This window comes from Saccostrea echinata, unplaced genomic scaffold, assembly GCF_033153115.1.
Source record: "Saccostrea echinata isolate AGI-Se365-2 ecotype Australia unplaced genomic scaffold, CSIRO_AGI_Sech_v1 ptg000030l, whole genome shotgun sequence".
Classification (NCBI taxonomy): domain Eukaryota; kingdom Metazoa; phylum Mollusca; class Bivalvia; order Ostreida; family Ostreidae; genus Saccostrea; species Saccostrea echinata.
The window spans coordinates 31,789,564-31,808,677 of record NW_026889779.1 but is presented as its reverse complement, the minus strand read 5'-3'; the positions used below and the strand labels follow the sequence as shown (position 1 = coordinate 31,808,677).

The following is a 19,114-nucleotide window of genomic DNA, read 5'->3' as shown; positions in this document are numbered from 1 at the left end:
TATATACCTTGATTTTCTAAAGGTCTGGTAGAATTTGTGTAATACCAGCCATTAAACTACCATATCATAAAAAATAATTTCTTATGTCTGTAAAACTGGTAGTGCATTTTAAGCATTCTACTACTATTATAGCAGAATTTATTCACTGATCAGCTTATTTTCTTGAATTAAAAACTATATGCACATATTTTAAAGTTTATGCACATATTTTAAGCTATATCTTGCATTGATTAATGCTATTCATTGCTTTTAAATAATTCTAAAATATGTTCATGTGTATCTGTAAGTACAAACACTATTTAATAAAATCAAATCTAATAATATTTCCTTTGGGGTACAAGACATATGTACATTAACAACACAAAAATAAATACTTTTTAAAAAATCAGTCCAAGTCAGTTAAGCAATCACTTTAATTCTGTTAGGTGGCATTAACACACTTGATTCACACAGTAAAATAATATATATACAACTACTTCAGGTTGCACGGTTATTTTCATTCTGCCCCAAGGAGATCAATGGTGGTTTGACGCTGGACCAGAGAGGACAAGATGCAGTGATTTCCCTTGGTATATTTTTGTTGGAATCTGACTTGCAGGTAATACAGGCATAAGAAGATGACCTATTAAATGTATATCTAATCATCAATTTAATTTACAAAAAGTTTTGTGTGTGTATGTGTATGCTTTATTCAGAAAAATGACATAAACTGTTATTTCTTGTTTAGAATAAAGACAAGATAGCACCATATCTGTTGAAAGTTTTGAGATGTCTGCCTACATCACAGTGGGCTGGAAAACATAAACCAGGAAAAGGCCAAAGTAAGAGATGTTATTGTTCTTATTTAATCAAATCACCCATTGCATAAGTAAAGCGAATTCAGAAAGTTGACAGAATCATGTACTTGAAGATATATGTTTTTTAAAAAAAAGATCATCCTGTAATATACATGTACCTGATATTAAAGTTTATGGGTGGTACCTGATATTAAATTTTATGAGTGGTACCTGATATTAAATTTTATGGGTGGTGTGGAAGGAGAAACTTTAATTGTATGGATGGTTGTCCTCTAAAAAAAAAAAAGTGCTACCCACCATTCCCCACCCCCTACATTTTTTTCTGGAATAACCCTAATCTGACAGCCATAATATGATCAAATTCATCATTTTGTTAAGCAAAAAAAGACTCTATATGTTGATAATTAGTAAAACTATATGTCTAAAAGTAGTTTTGATAATTTCTAGCATTACCAAGATGTGAAAACTTCAGTTTTTGTTTGAACACAATACTGAGTGACTTGGCATTCAAAGATGACAACTTACGAGAAGAGGTAAATTATTGAGAACTAAACAAAATAAATCTCAAACTAGTATGCAAAAATTAAATTGTACAATTATATGTAATATTAATAGTAAAAACCTTTGTACCTTAATTTTTTTTTTAACAGTAGAAAAAATTCTGTTTACAAGTACAATGTACATGTATTTCCTTGGCTTTGTTATAAGTTAATTCCCTAGTGTTAGTGGTTTTCATTCACACATTTTCATGTTTTCTAGGTTCTCAGTACACAGTTAGATGTCCTGGAAGCTTTAATTAACAAGTGTGAAGACACAGAGAATTCCAAAGACGGTTGTTACAGTATTTTGTTGATAATATGCTCTATACAGTGTAATTTTTTATGAGGAAAAATAATATGGATTATTATTACTGAAAATTAAGTAAAAATAAAACAAGCCTAAGGTCCTCTCATAAAGTCTGGCTTGTCAACACATTCTTTATTACTATAAAACCATGAAGCACATTTCTAAGAAAATAATGTTGGAGTAAAACATTTTTCTGGGTTTTTTTTTCAGTGAAGCTCTCTCTGACCACCATTCCCCTACTATTTGGTTTGATTCGAGCTCTGGGCAGGTCTAGTGATGGAAACAAACCCCTAATTTCTCTACTGTATCCATCAGAATCTGTTCAAAAGGAGCATGGCACCCCCAAAGAGGAAAGAGAGGAAGAAGAGGAGGAAAAAACTTTCACATTCCGCTCAATCCTTCCCCGAACTATCTCCACTCATCTCATATACTCTGACCCCGTCTCCCCAGTCACACCAACGGAAAGGAGCCCATCTGAATTATCCACGATGCGGTTCAGGGAACGGTCCCCCTCCCCTCTTGGAGTACAAGCTCCAGGTAAACCTGGCCAGGAGGAGAACGTGGAAGCCTCCAAGTACTACTTCAGCAAGATTGCTTCCAGCTTTACTTGTGTAAAGCCCTGGGGATTTGAAATCATCCCAGAAAAAGATCACCTGGTTTTCTCTCCAACACAACTTCAGCGAATTTTGTCACTGGTAAGCAAGAATTATGGAAGAACCAACTATGGTATGATAATTTTCTTGATATCTTAAATTCATGTACATCTACCACTTTCAGTGGCACCCACTTTACACCCGATTTTTTAGAGTAGTTCATTCCTAAGTAACTGAAAGCCCTACCTGAATGAAAAGTACATGGATGATTCAACTAGGGATACACAATACCACACTTCCTTCAGTTGCAGTATCTGACCTACATTTTCTGGATGATTGACCAGATAAAACTTTTGGAGCAGTTGTCATTCTTAAGTACCTGGACCAAACTTGCATGGGTAATGCATTTAGGGATGCACACTTTCACACTTGCTTCGGATGCTGGATCTGACCTACATTTTCTGGATGAGTGACCAGATAAAGCATTTGGAGCAGATTAATCCTTAAGTAACTTAAGTCCTGCTTGACATAACTTGCATTGATGATGCATCTAGAGATACACATTACCACATTTGCTTTGGATGCTGGATCTGACCTACTTTTTCCAGGTGAATGGAACTGATTAAATTTTCAGAGCTGGTTCATTCCTTATGGTGACTTGCATTGCAGGGGTCAAAATTAACGGGAATTACTCGCTAAATGCAAATTAAAAACAGAAACTGCGAGTTAAAAGCGACCTGTGGTCGCCAACTTTTGCGAGTTAAAAAAAAAGGTCTTGAAAATTAGAATTACCCATGTATACATGAAAAGCACTAAAGGTACACATTTTTTCAATTAAATTCCCAAACAATGAAAAATTTTCAGGTAGCCTGCTCCTATAGTTCGTAAATCTCCATAATCTCATCCATTTTGCAGTACTACCTGACTTATTTACTTCCAAAAACGATCGTTTTTTCATAACCTGAATTTCCTCCATTCCTTTGATTTGGTAAATACATGTAGATATTCTATTTAATTATTTAGGATCATTTAATCAACTAGAGGAAAAGTGTTATGTGATTTTCAAAAAAAAATAAATCTCCAGTGTATTTAAAAATTTAAGATGAAAAAAAAGATTTTCACTTCAATTTAAACGAGCTAGTACAATGACCAGAAAAAAGGAAGATAATTTATTTTTAAATTCATTTTTTTTTCTATTATGATTATTGATTTATATACAATTCAATTTTTCTAGTGAGAATTAAACTTTAATTTTAAGAAGAATTACTTTAAGACCCTGACTTTATCAACGATAAACTATTTTTCTTTCAATGTTAGTTGATACTTTTCCAAACTATTTTTCTTTCCATGTTAGTTGATACTTTCCACCCGTACGTATGAGCTAGGTGCTTTTTACTTGGGGCTAGTAATTTTATTGCTGCCACTAGTCTGTGGGCTAGTGCTTGAAATTTTTAATTGCACACCCCTGTATCAGTTCAGATTTCATCTTTTTATAAAACGTCACCAAAATATTTACAAGAGGTAAATTAGTTTTCTTTGAATTATTCAAATAATTCCTATGTTAATTACTAGGAGAAGAAAAAAATGCTGGTGAAAGTTCAATATTGCTAGTTAAAAAAAAATCCACTAGCTAAAATTTGCTAGTGGTCAAAAATGTTAATTTCGATCCCTGCATTGATGATGCATGTTCCTTGGGGTGCATACAACCAGATTTGGAAGCTGGATCTGACTCACATTTATAGGGTGATTGAACAGCAAAAGTTTTTGAAGCAGGTCATTTTTCAAGTATCTGTAGATCCTTCTTGAACCAAACTTGTAAAGATGTTATATATAAGGATGCACACTACTAGAACATTTGTTTGCTGTTAAACTTTGCCTTTCATATAGTTAACATTCAGTGAAATGAGCTTTATGATCTTTGATGACCTATGTTTTACATATGCTTTTGTTTTAAATCATTGTATATTATGAATTTCCCTTGTAGACAAAAAGGTTGCTTAGCAAAGAGGTTTTAGTGAATGTCAACACAGCTTTTACATGGATGATCAGTGTTGAAGTAAGTTCATGTCATTTGTAAGCTTCCTTTTATAATTTAGATTTACTTGTACTGTCATGTTCTCCTTTAGCACTGTATGAATTAACAAGAATCAGTAATTAGGAATAAGAATTTGAAAGTTTATTTACATGTATATATAGTTACATGTATTGTGTTATCCTCTGATTGGTTTAAATTTAAACAGAATGGTAAAAAGTACAGTTGGTGGCCATACAAGTCTTACAGTGAGGCGGTCACTCTGTCAACGGTTACCATGTTGAGGGACATTCTGGAGCAGGAACAGGGTAGGTCAGGCTAATGTAATGTCCTCCATGATATGCATGATATAGACAGACAATATCAAAGATTAAGTACCATAATCATTCACAAAATGTAACAATAAATAGATACAAAAGAAATACTGATATTGTTTTATAATGTTTATTGGTGTACATGTACATGTGTGTATTTCAAGGTATTAGATTGCAATCCTGAATGAAATACATGTCATTTGTTAATTTACATGTAATTCATCTACATATGTATTTCAATCTCCAATAAATTGCAGACATGCCAACCAGTTTCATGACAGAGGTGTATGAATTTTCAAAGATGATGTATTCTTCCGGACAGAATGACCTCGACAAACGAGGGAAGGGAACCAGGGAAATGGAGAAGAAGACAGATTTTCACACGTACGAGATGATGGTGCTGAGCTGCGCTGTCTGTATAGATCTGATGTTCTGGGCAGTCAAGGAAGAGAGAGGTATGGGGCACCTGCTGACTAAATAGCACCAACTGATGAGGTTTTCACTTTTGTCAGCTACAATTTATCATGACTTTTCTATGATTCAGAGGCTGAGAGTCTGTGTTTACGACTGACAGAGAAGATAAGTACAAACACGGAAAGGAAGTTATTGTTGTCGCACACTCCATTACTTCTAGTGGCTTTAGAGGTATAATTTCAATGTTTAAAGATTCTGTCTCTTCATGTAACACATTGCTCCATCGGAAAATCATGTTACATGTAACTTTTAGTTCTGTCACTGTTTCAGACGAAAGTATTTACATGTGTAGCAGATCCTGTTTTTGTAATTTAGTCTTTAGGAAAACTTGCCAACAAGTTTCCACTGCTAGCCTGGACCATGTGCTGTACTCTACGTGATTTTTTGGTGAGTCCTTCTCCCATTCTAAGTAAACTGAACAAATATGCCTCGGTGGACAGCAGGAGTAGCATCAAGATCACAGTCACTGATACTGGGAAATCTCCAAAGTCTGGTCGAAGGGAACAGCCTCAGAGCAAACTACTGAAGGCATTAGAAAACATCAGGGACAGTGCTATCATCAACGCCTGCAGGTAAAGTACTGGAATCTATCAACTTTATGTAGCTCTACAAATTTAATGATGAACATAGGGATGATATCCTAAATTTTTGGTTGGAAGCAGTGGTAGTTACAGTTAGTGAATGTGATGTGTTGGGAAATAATTTATAACTGCATGTGATAAATTATAAAAAGTTAAGGTAAAAAGAGTTTTCTTTTGTTTAACTTGTTGCAGAGCCCTGAAGGCTTGTTTGGAGGTGGATGAAGACTGTGTCCAGGCCTTTATGGCTTCCATCTCGAACCGTTTATACAGAGCAGAAATGTCAGACAGGTAAACACTGTAAAACATTCTATAGAACATCTAAGATGAAACGTATAAGATTTTGATAAAATAATGTTAAGAGAATTGTATGTTTATAATGTATGTTTATGCTATTATTTTTCATTTAAAAAATTAAATACATGTAATATGTAAATGTATCAGTATTATAATCCTTATGGTACGTGTACCACATGTGTGTAAATTTTATCTACCACAGATTCTTGCATTGGAAAATTGATATAGTTCTCAGTCTTCGCTGGTTAAGCATGATAATAAATGCCTAGTTTGGTCTCTTGGCTTTATTTGCCTCCTATTTTTCTACTGCATGAAGTACAATATGTACATGTATATTTACGTCATCACATTTAAGTTTTATACCCCTCAAATACTTCAGGGAAGCTCATTATTGACTTTGTCTGTCTGTCTGTAGGTTTCTTTGTTTGAGGTCAGTAGTCTGTAAGGATTAATGGCCAGTGTATATGCTGTAGTTTTGACAGTACCTTGGGTTTGTAATGGTGCTCGCTTTATATGTCCAGAGGTCGTGGGCTGTCTACATTCCATGGCATATTTCCAAGGTCAAGGCTTTATTGTGAATCTGTGGTTTGAAATTTAATCAAATCAATACAATACAACCCAGAGTTGTATAGTTTCTTGCAGTCAAGGACATATATGTCAAGGATCAAGGTCATTTTAATTTGCTACTTTGAATTATTTTCTGAACCCTTGATAGTTTAAGACTGAATTCTTATGATGCAAATTTGTTTCAAGATCTAGACAGGACAAGGTACATGTAGTATCACTAAGATCAGAATAATTCTGCATCAAAGTCAATATCTGCGTGTAGTGTATATTTATATGGATTATACTTTATTTACCTAAAAAACAAATAACCTAAAATGTATGACTGTATGTGTCATATTGAATTGTGATCCATTCTTTTTCTTCAAAATTACTGGAACGTGTACTACAATATCTATGTTGCAAATATAAGTTAGATAATCATAGTACTATAGGATGTGTGCCATTGTGCACAAATTTCATAAAGATTTATGTTTTAGTGATGTACATGCAGTCTGTAGTGCACTATTTCATGATCAGTACCAAAATATGAATTCATATAGTTGTGATAATGTATACAAAATATGTGATAATTCATGACCTTAGTGTTTTTTTAGTGCTTTAAAAAAGCACTAAAAGTACAGTACATATCAGTATAATAGCAGAAGTTTTTAAAGGACCAATAAACTTTGGTGTCTCAAACACAGCAGGACTGTTACAAACTTCAAGATGTCCAGTGGTTGGAGAGGAATAATAAAACTTGATCTCAAACTGTAATTGAGACAGTAGACTCACTTTGAAAAATCCCTGGTATTCAATATCTCCGCTTTGAGATACCAGAGCTCATCTAAAACTGAGATACTATATCTGCACCTTTTATACCAAAATAATCTTAGGCATCCGTGAGATTTATTGTCTTTTATGAAATTTGAATTCACATTAAAAACTAAAAGTATGGCAATTGTCGAACAAAGATTTTCTTAGATTAGTTTAGATTTGGATTAAAAACTGATCAGTTAGTGTTTTTCCAAAGGTTTCAGGCCCTGAATTTGTCCATGTATCAGTACTTTAAACAACTAAGGTATAAGAGGGTTTTAAGTATGTTCTTGCATTTAAAACTGTTGATTGTTAGTTTTCCATTTTATATGACTTTTCGGTGTAGTTCCTACTTTTGAATTTGAAAGAAATTCTGTTTGATGATTAGCCTGTTATTAGCTCACTTGAGTCGGTGGCTCAAATGAGCATTTCTAATCAAAGTTTGTCTGTCCTGTTTGTTCTGTGTGAACTGTTCACATTTTCATTACCAAGGGGAAGTAATCAAGAACCATAGAAAGAAGGTTAGTCTTTAGAAGAACCTCTAATGCAAAAGTTTCTTTAATTTTCTATATATTCAAGTTTGTTCAAATCATGTCCCATTATGCTTAATTGGGTGTCAGGATTTTTTAACACATTACAAATATTCAATCTGCAAGCATTCTTGTGGTGAACAAAAATAATTTGTTTAAGTCATGATCATGGGCTACATTATAATAGAGGTTGTACAATTTTACATTGGAATATATTTGAAAATTGATTTAAAATCTTCTTGTAAAGAATAGGAACATGACAAGACTATGAATATTCAGACTAATAATTATACATGTACAAGTATTTTCATGTTGGGCAGTTTGTTCCTAGTGGCTTCACTGGGAACACGGTAAGAGCTCAGAGTTTTATATGATAATGTGTAGGAATATTCTTTATTAAATTTTCTATTCATAATTTAAAAAAAAAATCTTGTGTGGTGCAATTAATGTTTGTTCCAGTGTCATTGTCTTCATATGGGGACATAAAAGAGGTCTTTTTAAAGGTACATTTTCATTTGACAGTGTACCGGTAGTATTCCCCATGTGAGCTTTGTGGAACATAGGCCTTTTTGTTACCTATTTGAACTTCTAAGTTTCATAATATTCTTCATGAATCCTATAGGAGTGGGAAATCTGCAGAAGAAAGGTGGAACCAGTTGAAACTGGTTATGAAATTCATTCGACCATCATCAGGAAACCTTGAACTGCAGGATGTTGAGAGGCAATGCTAATTTATCCTAGAGATTTAGATATTGCACACTTAACTTTTCATAAACCCTGGCGGCAGTGTTTTGTACACACTGTGTTGTCATATCACTGCTTTCAGATATCATTTACAGGTTATGAACTTAATATGGTGGGAGAACGTTGTGTGTGGCTTGTAATTCAATGAATAAAGTAGATGCAACTTTCAATAAGATTAAATATAACAGCATCTTAAAGTTGTATTAGCTTACTAATTACAGAAAAAAGAGACATCTACAATAAAATAAATTAGAATTATTTAGGAATAAAATATTTAACATTAAATCAAAACAGAAAAAAATGAAATTATTTTAGTTAAATGAAAATTAATCTGACATTGATATGAGATGACTTGATTTTGATTTGCTTTAAAGCAGTTTTGTCTTTGCAACAAATAGAATTTTAATTGTCCATTTTCATCGAAGGAAATCAATAACTTGTTTTACAAATAACTGAATAGGAGAATAAAACCAACTAGATTCTTTGTTAGGTGAATGGGGTTTTTTTTTTTCATTACTCACAAATTGCTTTTCCTTATTGAAATATTTTTGCTTATGCATGTAATAATATTCTTTATATTTCCATTATATGTATTTATCATGTAGCAGTTATTTCTTTCAAGAAATACTCTTACATTATTTAGATTACTGGTATATTAATATGCATGCATTAATGCTTGAAATACTTTGTTGTGCTGCTAGTGTAGTTTTTGTTCAAAATTTTGTTTTGGATCACTTTCTATTGATGTGCTGTGAGATTAATTTTCATTTTGAATGCAATGTTTCTATGGCAACTGATAAATGCTGTTGATGATAATTATATTCTTTGATTTCTTTTGCATTATTTATTTTTCTGTACTTTTATTTGGCATGATACACTATATATATACATGTACTAATATTTGGTCCTATACTCTGTAAAATGTGAAATAAGACTTGATGTTTGAACAGGGAGTCTAATCTGATCTCCACCAACACAATCCTGACCCTGGGGCATGTGGCTGTGGCCCTGAAGGACACCCCTAAGACTGTGGAGTCTGTTTTACAGATTTTCCAGCAGCGTTTCTGTTCTCCGCCCTCACAGCTTGATGTTCTGATTGTTGACCAACTCGGCTCCATGATCATAGCCGGATGTGTAAGTGTAAAAACAGAAGTAGTATATACAATATGTAATTAGCTCTCCTAGCCTGTTTTATATCACTTCATAGCCAAGAAATAAACCTGTAAAGACTTTATTGAATATCCTTTCAAGTTTTAAGTCAAAATGATATACAGACATATATAACATATATGGTATTATGCTCAACACTTTCATATTTTTGATGTTAACTATGCCTAATCAAATGTATTGAAATATGGTACAGTATTTGTATTTGGAGTGAGTTAAATGTTTATGTGTTACTATTTATAGACCACAGTGTACAATGAGGTCATGAGGATGTTTGTTCAGATCAGTATAGAGAGCAGTTCTCCATACAGCTCAGGGGAGAAGGATGAAAAGATCAGAGGATACAGGTATATGTCAGGCTTACAAGGTTCTTGGGGAAGGTCAGGGACACTGAAATCATGTACAATCTACTTGATTCTGTTTCTCAGAAGGAAGTGTATGCTACTCAGTTTGGTAGTATTTGAGGAACAATTATCTAGTAGATATTAACCAAGTTTTTCATCTCTAATAATGATAATGCAGTGACGATTTGACTTTTGAGAGACAAGTTTCCCACACTTATTAAATGATAATGCAGTGACAATTTGACTTTTGACAGACAAGTTTCCCAGACTGTGATTAACGCCCTGGCTAACATCGCCTCCAATGTCCAGGGGGTAGAGGACCAGAATGAGTTGTTGGTCCGACTCCTGGAACTGTTTGTTAATATGGGACTGGCAGCCAAGAGAGCCAGTGAGAAAAGCTCAGGGGCTATGAAGGTAAGGCTGATGTAAACAGAATAATAGCTAAAAGAGGAAACTAGAAGGAGTATTGTAAGGAGAAAGTGTAATAGAATAAACATGTTATCTGTCAGCAGTGAGAGGTGCATAAAACATTAAAAAAAAAAGAAGAAAGGTCAAGTCCTTACATTTGCAAAATGCAGATTAAAAAATAGGATGAGAGAAAATTTTTCAACAAAGCACTCAAAATATCAATTGAAGTTTTCAAAACGGCTTATGCAACGACGTTAAAAATATTGTTAATTTTTTTTCTATTTTGCTTCTCAATGTAACATGCAGGCCTCAGGAACAGCAGGAAACCTTGGAGTTTTGATACCTGTCATTAGAGTTGTAAGTTTAGCTTTTAGTAAATATTCTAGTTTTATGCATTATCTAAACACTTCAAGGTATATTTTACTGATTTGCTTTCTGTAATATAATATATACATTTGTAAATCAGCAGACTCAAAATTAAGTCCAATCTTCCTCATTATATGATTAGCACAATGAAAAATTAACATATTTGGTGGCAAGCTTTTAGTTGTAATGGATTTAATCATATATTAGCATCTACTTGAATCAACGGACAAGAAGCAGTGCTAGATACACTTAAATATGAATACCGCTCAAACGAGTAGGTTTATAGAATATTAGAAAATTATATGATGAAACTTGTTAAAAACACTGTATTATTTCAATAGTTCTAAGATATACTGATTGTTTGTTTTGATTATGAATTGTCCTGTAGTTAATTCGACGACTCCCAGTGATTAAGGATCCAAAGTCGCGTCTGTTGAAGTTATTTCGAGACTTCTGGCAGTATTGTGTTGTGTTTGGTTTTACAGTGGAAGATTCTGGTGAGGAAGTTTAGGAGCTCAACTTAATTCAGTATACATTGTATCAATGTTTTTATGTAGCTTCTAGAAAGGTTGTTTGTAAAAGTTTCATCATTGATGGTCGGGTACAATTTAAAGTACTATGAAAAATTTAATTGATTTAAAATACAGTATTTATAAGCAGCTGTAAATACATTGGTATGATTTGACTTCTAGTGATCTGGCCTAGAGAGTGGTATGATGGCGTATGTGAGATTGCTACCAAATCACCATTATTAATTTCCAAGGAACACCTGAGATCTGAACTCCAGTATAGTGTTGCTCTGCGTGATGACACTGTGGGACCGGTAAGTCGAGGACACTGACATTAGGTTATAATGACAATGTGATGGTAGATCAAGGCTTCCATACAGTATGTGTCAAGGTTAGGATATCACGGGGGGACCTGTAAGACAAGATTACTTACATCTATGTCAAGGACCTTGTCACCGTGGAAGCAATAAGTCAAGGTTACTAAGTTACTAACATCTATATCAAGGTTAGAATAATACTGTGGAACAGTAGGTCAAGGACACTAATAAATATGTCAAGGTTATTACAATAGTGGGGGACTGGTATGTCTTGATTACTGATGTGTTGAGGTTGTCATGACACATTGGACCAGGAGGGCAAGGTTACTAACTTCTGTGTCAAGGTTTTACTGTAAAAATATGTTTAGTGACCTTTTCTGAAAAACCCAGTGGGGTTTTTTGTCCATTTTGGACAGTTCTAGTTTAATCTTACCAACATGAAAGTTTACCAACATCTGCTAAAAGGTTTCATTTTGAATGATATCTGAAATGTATATATGATATCTGTATATGTGGTAGATCATGCATATATGTACATCATGAAATAAATTTACTTTAAAACCTTGGATTAAAAACAGAATTCAAGGAGATTTGTAAAAAAAAATATATATATACATAAAAAAAAACAAAAGAAAATAGCATACTATTTCAAGGCTTGATTTTAACACTTTACCAGCATAGTATTTTGATCATTTATGATAAGAGTATATATAATATTTGAGATTGACTTCTTCTCTGGTTTTACAGGCGGAGCTGAACGAGCTAAGGACCACAATCTCCTCCCTGCTGGAGAGTTCTGACATCTACAAGCTGGTGATGAACCTCTCGTTTGCCCAGTGTACCTATCTACTCTCTGTGTTCAAACTGGAAACTCTCAGGTATTTAGTATTGTGTGAACTTATAGCAAGGTCATTGCTTGATTGTAGCACAATGTCAGGATTGATTTTGATGTATTCTTCAGACTTCAACATTCCACAGAGAGATCAGCTGTTCATGGACTGTTTGCTTATCTTGAAGATCCTACACTTTATAAAGATAAAGCTGGTAAGTTGTCTCTGTTTTAACAGAGCAACCAGAACTAAATCCTTTCTCTACCAAAATACACATACAAAAATAGTTTCTTCTCATTTGTAATTTTTTGCTCACCTGAGCTGAAAGCTCAAGTAAGCTTTTCTGGTCACATTTTGTCCGGTGTCCTTCTCTCTGTCAAGATGTTTGTCACTATTCAGTTTCTTCAAATCTTCTACTCAAGAACAGCAAAGCCATGATTTATTATATTTATATGGAAGCATCTCCAGGTCATGTAGATTCAAATTTGTTCAAATAATTGACCCTTGGGATAGGTTGGGGTCACAGTAGGAGATCAAAGTTTTACATAGGAATATATAGGGAAATTGTTTATAATTCTTCCTGTAATGAACAACAAAGGCATTATTAGTCATATTGATACACAAACATCCTCAGGTAATTAAGATTCAAGTTTGTGCAGCCCTAGGTAATAGGTTGAGGCTACAATAGAGGATCAGAGTTTTACAAAGGAATATTTAGGAAGAATTTTTTTCAAGAGTGGCAAGACCACACTAAATCATATTAATAAACAAAGCATTTCCTATCATAAGTTTTGTGAAATCATTTTTTTTTATTATGAGTCCTTGGTTGAGGGTTGGACTGAAATCAGAGATCAAAATTTACTGATGTATACGTACAGGAAAAAAATTCTTCTACAGAGCAGCAGGGCCATATTGATCATATTGATATTGAGGCATCCTAATGTTGTGTGCATGACTTTAACTGTTTAAATCATGGCTTTCTTAGGGCTAGATTGTACTCAACAATTTTATGAAATTAAAAAGGGAAACTTTAAAAAAAAAATTTGCTACGTGAACAGCAGGGCCATAGTGACTCAGGTGAGCATTGTGGCCCATGGGCCTCTTCTTTGATTCAGTATTTTTTAATTGCTTTTGGCTAGGTTTGTGAGCTGTCAAAAATATTTTAAACTGTTAAACTGGTTATAAAATGGTCAGAAACAGGCTTACTTACAGAACACTGTATTCAGAATTTGTCATTTCAAGTTCCTTAACTGAATTGAAGTACAATGTAGTAGTTACAAAATATGATTTGTTATGAGTGGAAATTAATTTCATTTAAGTAAGGTACATGTAACTGTACACACATAAAACTGCCAATAAGATGCATGATTTCTATTAGCCCAGTGACTGATAGGTACAGTTCTATATTTACAAAGGAATGTGGCAATGTGTAAGCGCTGTGGCAGACAAGGCTTTTGAAAGATATCTGGATGTCACAGACCAAAAAGTAGGCTATATTATTATTATTAATTTGACTCTGTGTGTGTGTATATGCCTGTTTATTAACATGTACATACATGTACATGTATGTATTGTTCCATAATTGAGGTTATAAAGGATTGCTTGGTATGTTTGAATATACATGTACATGTAACTGCTAAAAACATTTTGTAACTTATTGGAAAATGATGCTTCATTTTTATTTACTCCTATTCATGTACATGTAAGTAACAGATGGGAATAATGATGCAGACACTTTTAACTATATATGTATATATGTATTTTTGGTGAGAGCTTTATTGTTACATGTATCTTTTACTCATTTTATACCAGCTTGATGGACTATGTTAATTACAGGACCTGGTATATATTTTACTCATTTGATACTTCATAAGACTGTGTTAATTACATGTATATCTTTTACTTAATCAATACTTGCTGAAATTTTCTATATTCAGCCAAGGACTGAAGCTCGTGATGCAGAGTTAGAGAGCCATGCCCAGTTTCTCCTGGTGTGTTTTAACCACATCCATAAACGGATCAGACGTGTGGCTGACCGATACCTCACCAACATGGTAGAAAGGTCAGTTGTTATTACAACCACAGTATGTAAGTTTTTTGGTATAAAGGATTCAAGAATATTCTCCTCTGTTTGAAAATGTTATCATTACCAATTGCAATAAATTTCAATAAATAAAGCTCACTCATCTGTTATTTTCTATCATAATTGCATAAATGACAATTCTTAATGTATTTGCTAGTTAATATCAATATTTATATTACAATATTTCTACTTTCTTTTATGCAGCATTAACATTACTTAATGCAATATTTTTATCATTTGAGTCAACAAATATCATCATTAAAAGGGAGGGGGGTGAGATTTTGATACATGTACCTTTAATGTCTCTAAAAATGTGTATTTTACAATTAAAAGAAGGCACACTGGAAGAATATTCTGTATAGATACATAAATTAATTAACTAAAGTCTAGAAAGAGAATAAGTTCAACAAACTTACTTAATTATTCAGATTCCCACACATTCTGTGGAGTGGTGCAATGCTGAAAACTATGCTGGATTTGATACAACTCCTTTCCAGTTCTTTACAAATAGTATGTTTTACCAATATTTCTCTAATTATTTAAATGAAAGCAACAGTTAATGGGTTGGTGATTGTTTTATATATGTACATTAAATTGATGATGTTTTTCTGTCCAGGATCCTAACCAGGAGGCACCAGAGTTCCTAGTTCCAGACACGCCCTTCACCCTGAGGGTACAAGACAACATGGCAGACAGAGAGGTCAGTGGTACCTAATCAAATATTGTATAGAGGGAATTTTTAGCAGGGTACTAACTTTGGCTTATTTTAGCGGAGCCGCCAAACTTATTGGCATACCTTTGAGCAAGCAAAACGCCAAATTTTACACCTGGTAAAGAAACCTGCTATACGGTACCTTGTACATATACAGGGTACATATACTGGCTTATTTTAGCGGAGCCGCCAAACTTATTGGCATACCTTTGAGCAAGCAAAACGCCAAATTTTACACCTGGTAAAGAAACCTGCTATACGGTACCTTGTACATATACAGTGTACATGTATATGTACCCATGTCTTACGTGTACATGTACCTATGTATTACAGTATATATGTACATGTACCTGTGTATTTCAGTGTATCTGTACATGTACCTCTGTATTGTATTAGAATTGATTTCAGTGGTTTTAAACTTGTCTGCTTTTCATGGTAGAAATAAAAACAGTCAAATATTTCTGTGAAAAACATACATGCACATTTTTTCAATTAGAGTTTTTTTTATGCTCATTGTTACTTACGGTGTGTATGCTGTTGTTGTTCAAAAGTATTGTCAGTGATATCTTATAAAGACTTTTGTCATTAATTAGAATACTGTGAAGGACTTTGCAGCCAGGAGCCAGCAGATTCTACAGGAGGCAATGAAATGGGCACCAAACACGACCCGGTCACATCTGATTGAGTACCTCCTTAAGATGGACAATACCACCCAGGGGCTGTTCCAGCACAGCGGCTTGGCTCTGGCCACACAAAGTGTACTCAGCTTTGCTGGATATAATGCCACCTCTAAACCACTTGGGGTAAATACATTAGTATATTCATCTGTCATTTCTATTGAAACTTCTATAGCCCCAAGTTCGCAGAACATGGGAATTTAATATTTGTGGATAATGAGGGCCATTGCAGAAGTGGATGTTCCAAGAATGTAATTTTTTGTGAGCAAAGAGTCTCACCTACATGTAATTATGAAAAAATAAAGTTCATGAAAAAATAAGATTTACAGTATTATACCTTATACATGTACCTACACATGTACTTCCAGATGGCCACTTTAGACAGAAGGCCTACATGTGTGACAACTGATAGCTCCAGCTTTATGGCCAACTTCAGCCTGAGAAGCAGATATACAGGGGAGGTATGTCATGTTCGGAAGGCTTTCTTATCCTCATTGTGTTAAAACTATCCATATTATTTTCTGGTTGGTAATTCAAAGAACAAGGTATGGTTTCAATACAAATTTTGCCCTGTATTTTACTTAAATATGAAAGAGATGTAAGAAAATAAAACTCGTGCCTTTTGAATCATTGAAATTCCATGCAGTAAGAAGATACAAATTGCTTTGCTCAAATGACCTCCTAAATGCTAATTATGACGTCATAAACTTGTGCATTTTCCCATATTTTTAGCTCACCTGAGCCGAAGGCTCAAGTGAGCTTTTCTGATCACATTTTGTCTGTAGTCCGTCTGTCCATTCGTCTGTAAACTTTTCACATTTTCGACTTCTTCTCAAGAACCACTTGGCAAATTTCAACCAAACTTGCCACAAAGTATCCTTGGGTAAAGGGGATTCAAGTTTGTTCAAATGAAGGGCCACGCCTTCTTCCAAGGGGAGATAATTAAGAATTCGTGAAAAATTAATGGCATCATTAAAAAATCTTCTTCTCAAGAACCACTGTGCTTGAAAATATTAAACTTATGTGGAAGCATCCTCAGGTAGTGTAGATTCAAGTTTTTTCAAATCATGACCCCCGGGGGTCGGGTGGGGCCACAATGGGCGATCAGAGTTTTACATAGGAATATATTGGAAAAATCTTTAAAAATCTTCTTCTCAAGAACAGCAAAGCCATGATTGGTCATATTTACAAGGAAGCATCCTCAGGTAGTGTAGATTCAAGTTTGTTCAAATCATGACCCCCGGGGATAGGGTGGGGACACAATGGGCGATCAAAGTTTTACATAGGATTGGTCATATTTACAAGAAAGCATCCTCAGGTAGTGTAGATTCAAGTTTGTTCAAATCATGACCCCTGGGGGTCGGGTGGGGCCACAATGGGCGATCAAAGTTTTACATAGGAATATATTGGAAAAATCTTTAAAAATCTTCTTCTCAAGAACAGCAAAGCCATGATTGGTCATATTTACAAGAAAGCATCCTCAGATAGTGTACATTCAAATTTGTTCAAATCATGACCCCCGGGGATAGGGTGGGGACACAATGGGCGATCAAAGTTTTACATAGGAATATATTGGAAAAATCTTTAAAAATCTTCTCAAGAACAGCAAAGCAATGATTGGTCATATTTACAAGAAAGCATCCTCAGGTAGTGTAGATTCAAGTTTGTTCAAATCATGACCCCCAGGGTCGGGTGGGGCCACAATGGGCGATCAAAGTTTTACGTAGGAACACATAGTAAAAATCTTTAAAAAAAAAACTATTTCTTAAGAACAGCAAAGCCATGATTGGTCATATTTATATGGAAGCATTCTTAGATAGTGTACATTCAAGTTTGTTCAAACATGACCCCTGGGGGTCGGGTGGGGCTACTATGGGTGATCAAAGTTTTACATAGGAATATAGAGGAAAAATCTTTAAAAATCTTCTTCTCAAGAACAGCAAAGCCATGATTGGTCATATTTACAAGGAAGCATCCTCAGGTAGTGTAGATTCAAATTTGTTCAATTCATGACCCCCCCCCCCCCCCCCAAACCACTTTTATATTTAAACTTTTCAACCTTTCAAGACTGAACTATTTTCTGCTTTTTCCTAGCCATAGTGCTCAGGTGAGAGATGTGGCCCCTGGGCCTCTTGTCTTAAAAAGTAGCAGAAGACATCAATTTTCAGTAGAATTCTCTATAAAATAATATAAAGCAAGGGCATTGCCCACAAAGATTTTGATAAATGTGATTTTTTTAAAGGACTTTACTCAACATATCCAAAAATTAAAGTGGTAGACGGATGTGGACGCTATTTTCTTAAGGGAAAATAACCCCTGAAATGAGTCATTTTGAGGCTTTTTATGTTTAAAACTTAAAAATGTAACACATTAATGATATCATATTTCCACAATGGTCCTCCTTAATGCCATATTCTTTCATGATTTTTCACATTCATCTACTCAACTCATATTTAAGCCAATTTCATAACTTTTTAAGAACATTAAATTTTTAGGGCACCATAAAGCCCAAACCATACTTTCTTCTTAGTTTAATTTTTTTGCTATATATGAAAATGTAAAGCACTACCAGATATGCGTAGAAGTTTGAAGTTTGAATGCATGACACCTTAATAGAATTTTACATATATGATGTACGTGTAACTTGCAGGTTTCTGGGATGAAGTCCCTTTGTTCAGATCAGGAGCTTTCTAGGTTACTGGATGAAAAACTGGAGACTTCATTGAAGAGTAAAGGTAATATTTAGTATCAGTAAATAGACCTGATTTCTAGTTATTGAAAAGTTGAAGTATTTATAAAGGGTTTATAAAAAATTTGCTGAATATTCTCTTCTATGTGTATTTTGTAATATTCAGTAAGAACTGTTATTAAATCCATGAAGAATGCATTTATTATTGCAGGATATCCCATTAACCATTACTCTTTTGCATCAATCTTATATAAACATGCATGTAGTTGAGTGTGACATTGAAAAATGTCACCCCAAGAAAAGCATTGTCCACCGAGGAGCAGCCGAGGTTAAAATTGGTTTCTGAGGGGTGAAAATTTTCAATGTTACACTCAACTACATGCAATTTATTATATTATACTGAATGTTTCATACAAATACATATAACAGTGAAGTATTTGTGCATAAA

General features: G+C 34.1%; 1 protein-coding gene across 2 annotated transcripts in view; it reads left to right on the top strand.

Moving 5' to 3' along the window:
- LOC133197726 (phosphatidylinositol 4-kinase alpha-like) overlaps nt 1-19,114 on the top strand; it is a 45,262-nt gene that overhangs the window by 1,399 nt on the left and 24,749 nt on the right. For both annotated transcript variants that reach the window (XM_061333904.1, XM_061333906.1), the window contains exons 2-27: nt 482-598; nt 728-821; nt 1,245-1,330; nt 1,557-1,629; nt 1,854-2,338; nt 4,221-4,292; nt 4,477-4,576; nt 4,840-5,037; nt 5,127-5,227; nt 5,372-5,628; nt 5,830-5,925; nt 9,515-9,698; nt 9,975-10,078; nt 10,330-10,489; nt 10,790-10,840; nt 11,238-11,346; nt 11,542-11,672; nt 12,423-12,553; nt 12,637-12,719; nt 13,921-13,991; nt 14,443-14,567; nt 15,017-15,098; nt 15,205-15,288; nt 15,894-16,103; nt 16,346-16,438; nt 18,628-18,712. In XM_061333904.1, the coding sequence (XP_061189888.1) occupies nt 482-598; nt 728-821; nt 1,245-1,330; nt 1,557-1,629; nt 1,854-2,338; nt 4,221-4,292; nt 4,477-4,576; nt 4,840-5,037; nt 5,127-5,227; nt 5,372-5,628; nt 5,830-5,925; nt 9,515-9,698; nt 9,975-10,078; nt 10,330-10,489; nt 10,790-10,840; nt 11,238-11,346; nt 11,542-11,672; nt 12,423-12,553; nt 12,637-12,719; nt 13,921-13,991; nt 14,443-14,567; nt 15,017-15,098; nt 15,205-15,288; nt 15,894-16,103; nt 16,346-16,438; nt 18,628-18,712 (3,382 nt within the window). The remainder of the gene's footprint in view (nt 1-481; nt 599-727; nt 822-1,244; nt 1,331-1,556; nt 1,630-1,853; nt 2,339-4,220; nt 4,293-4,476; nt 4,577-4,839; nt 5,038-5,126; nt 5,228-5,371; nt 5,629-5,829; nt 5,926-9,514; nt 9,699-9,974; nt 10,079-10,329; nt 10,490-10,789; nt 10,841-11,237; nt 11,347-11,541; nt 11,673-12,422; nt 12,554-12,636; nt 12,720-13,920; nt 13,992-14,442; nt 14,568-15,016; nt 15,099-15,204; nt 15,289-15,893; nt 16,104-16,345; nt 16,439-18,627; nt 18,713-19,114) is intronic.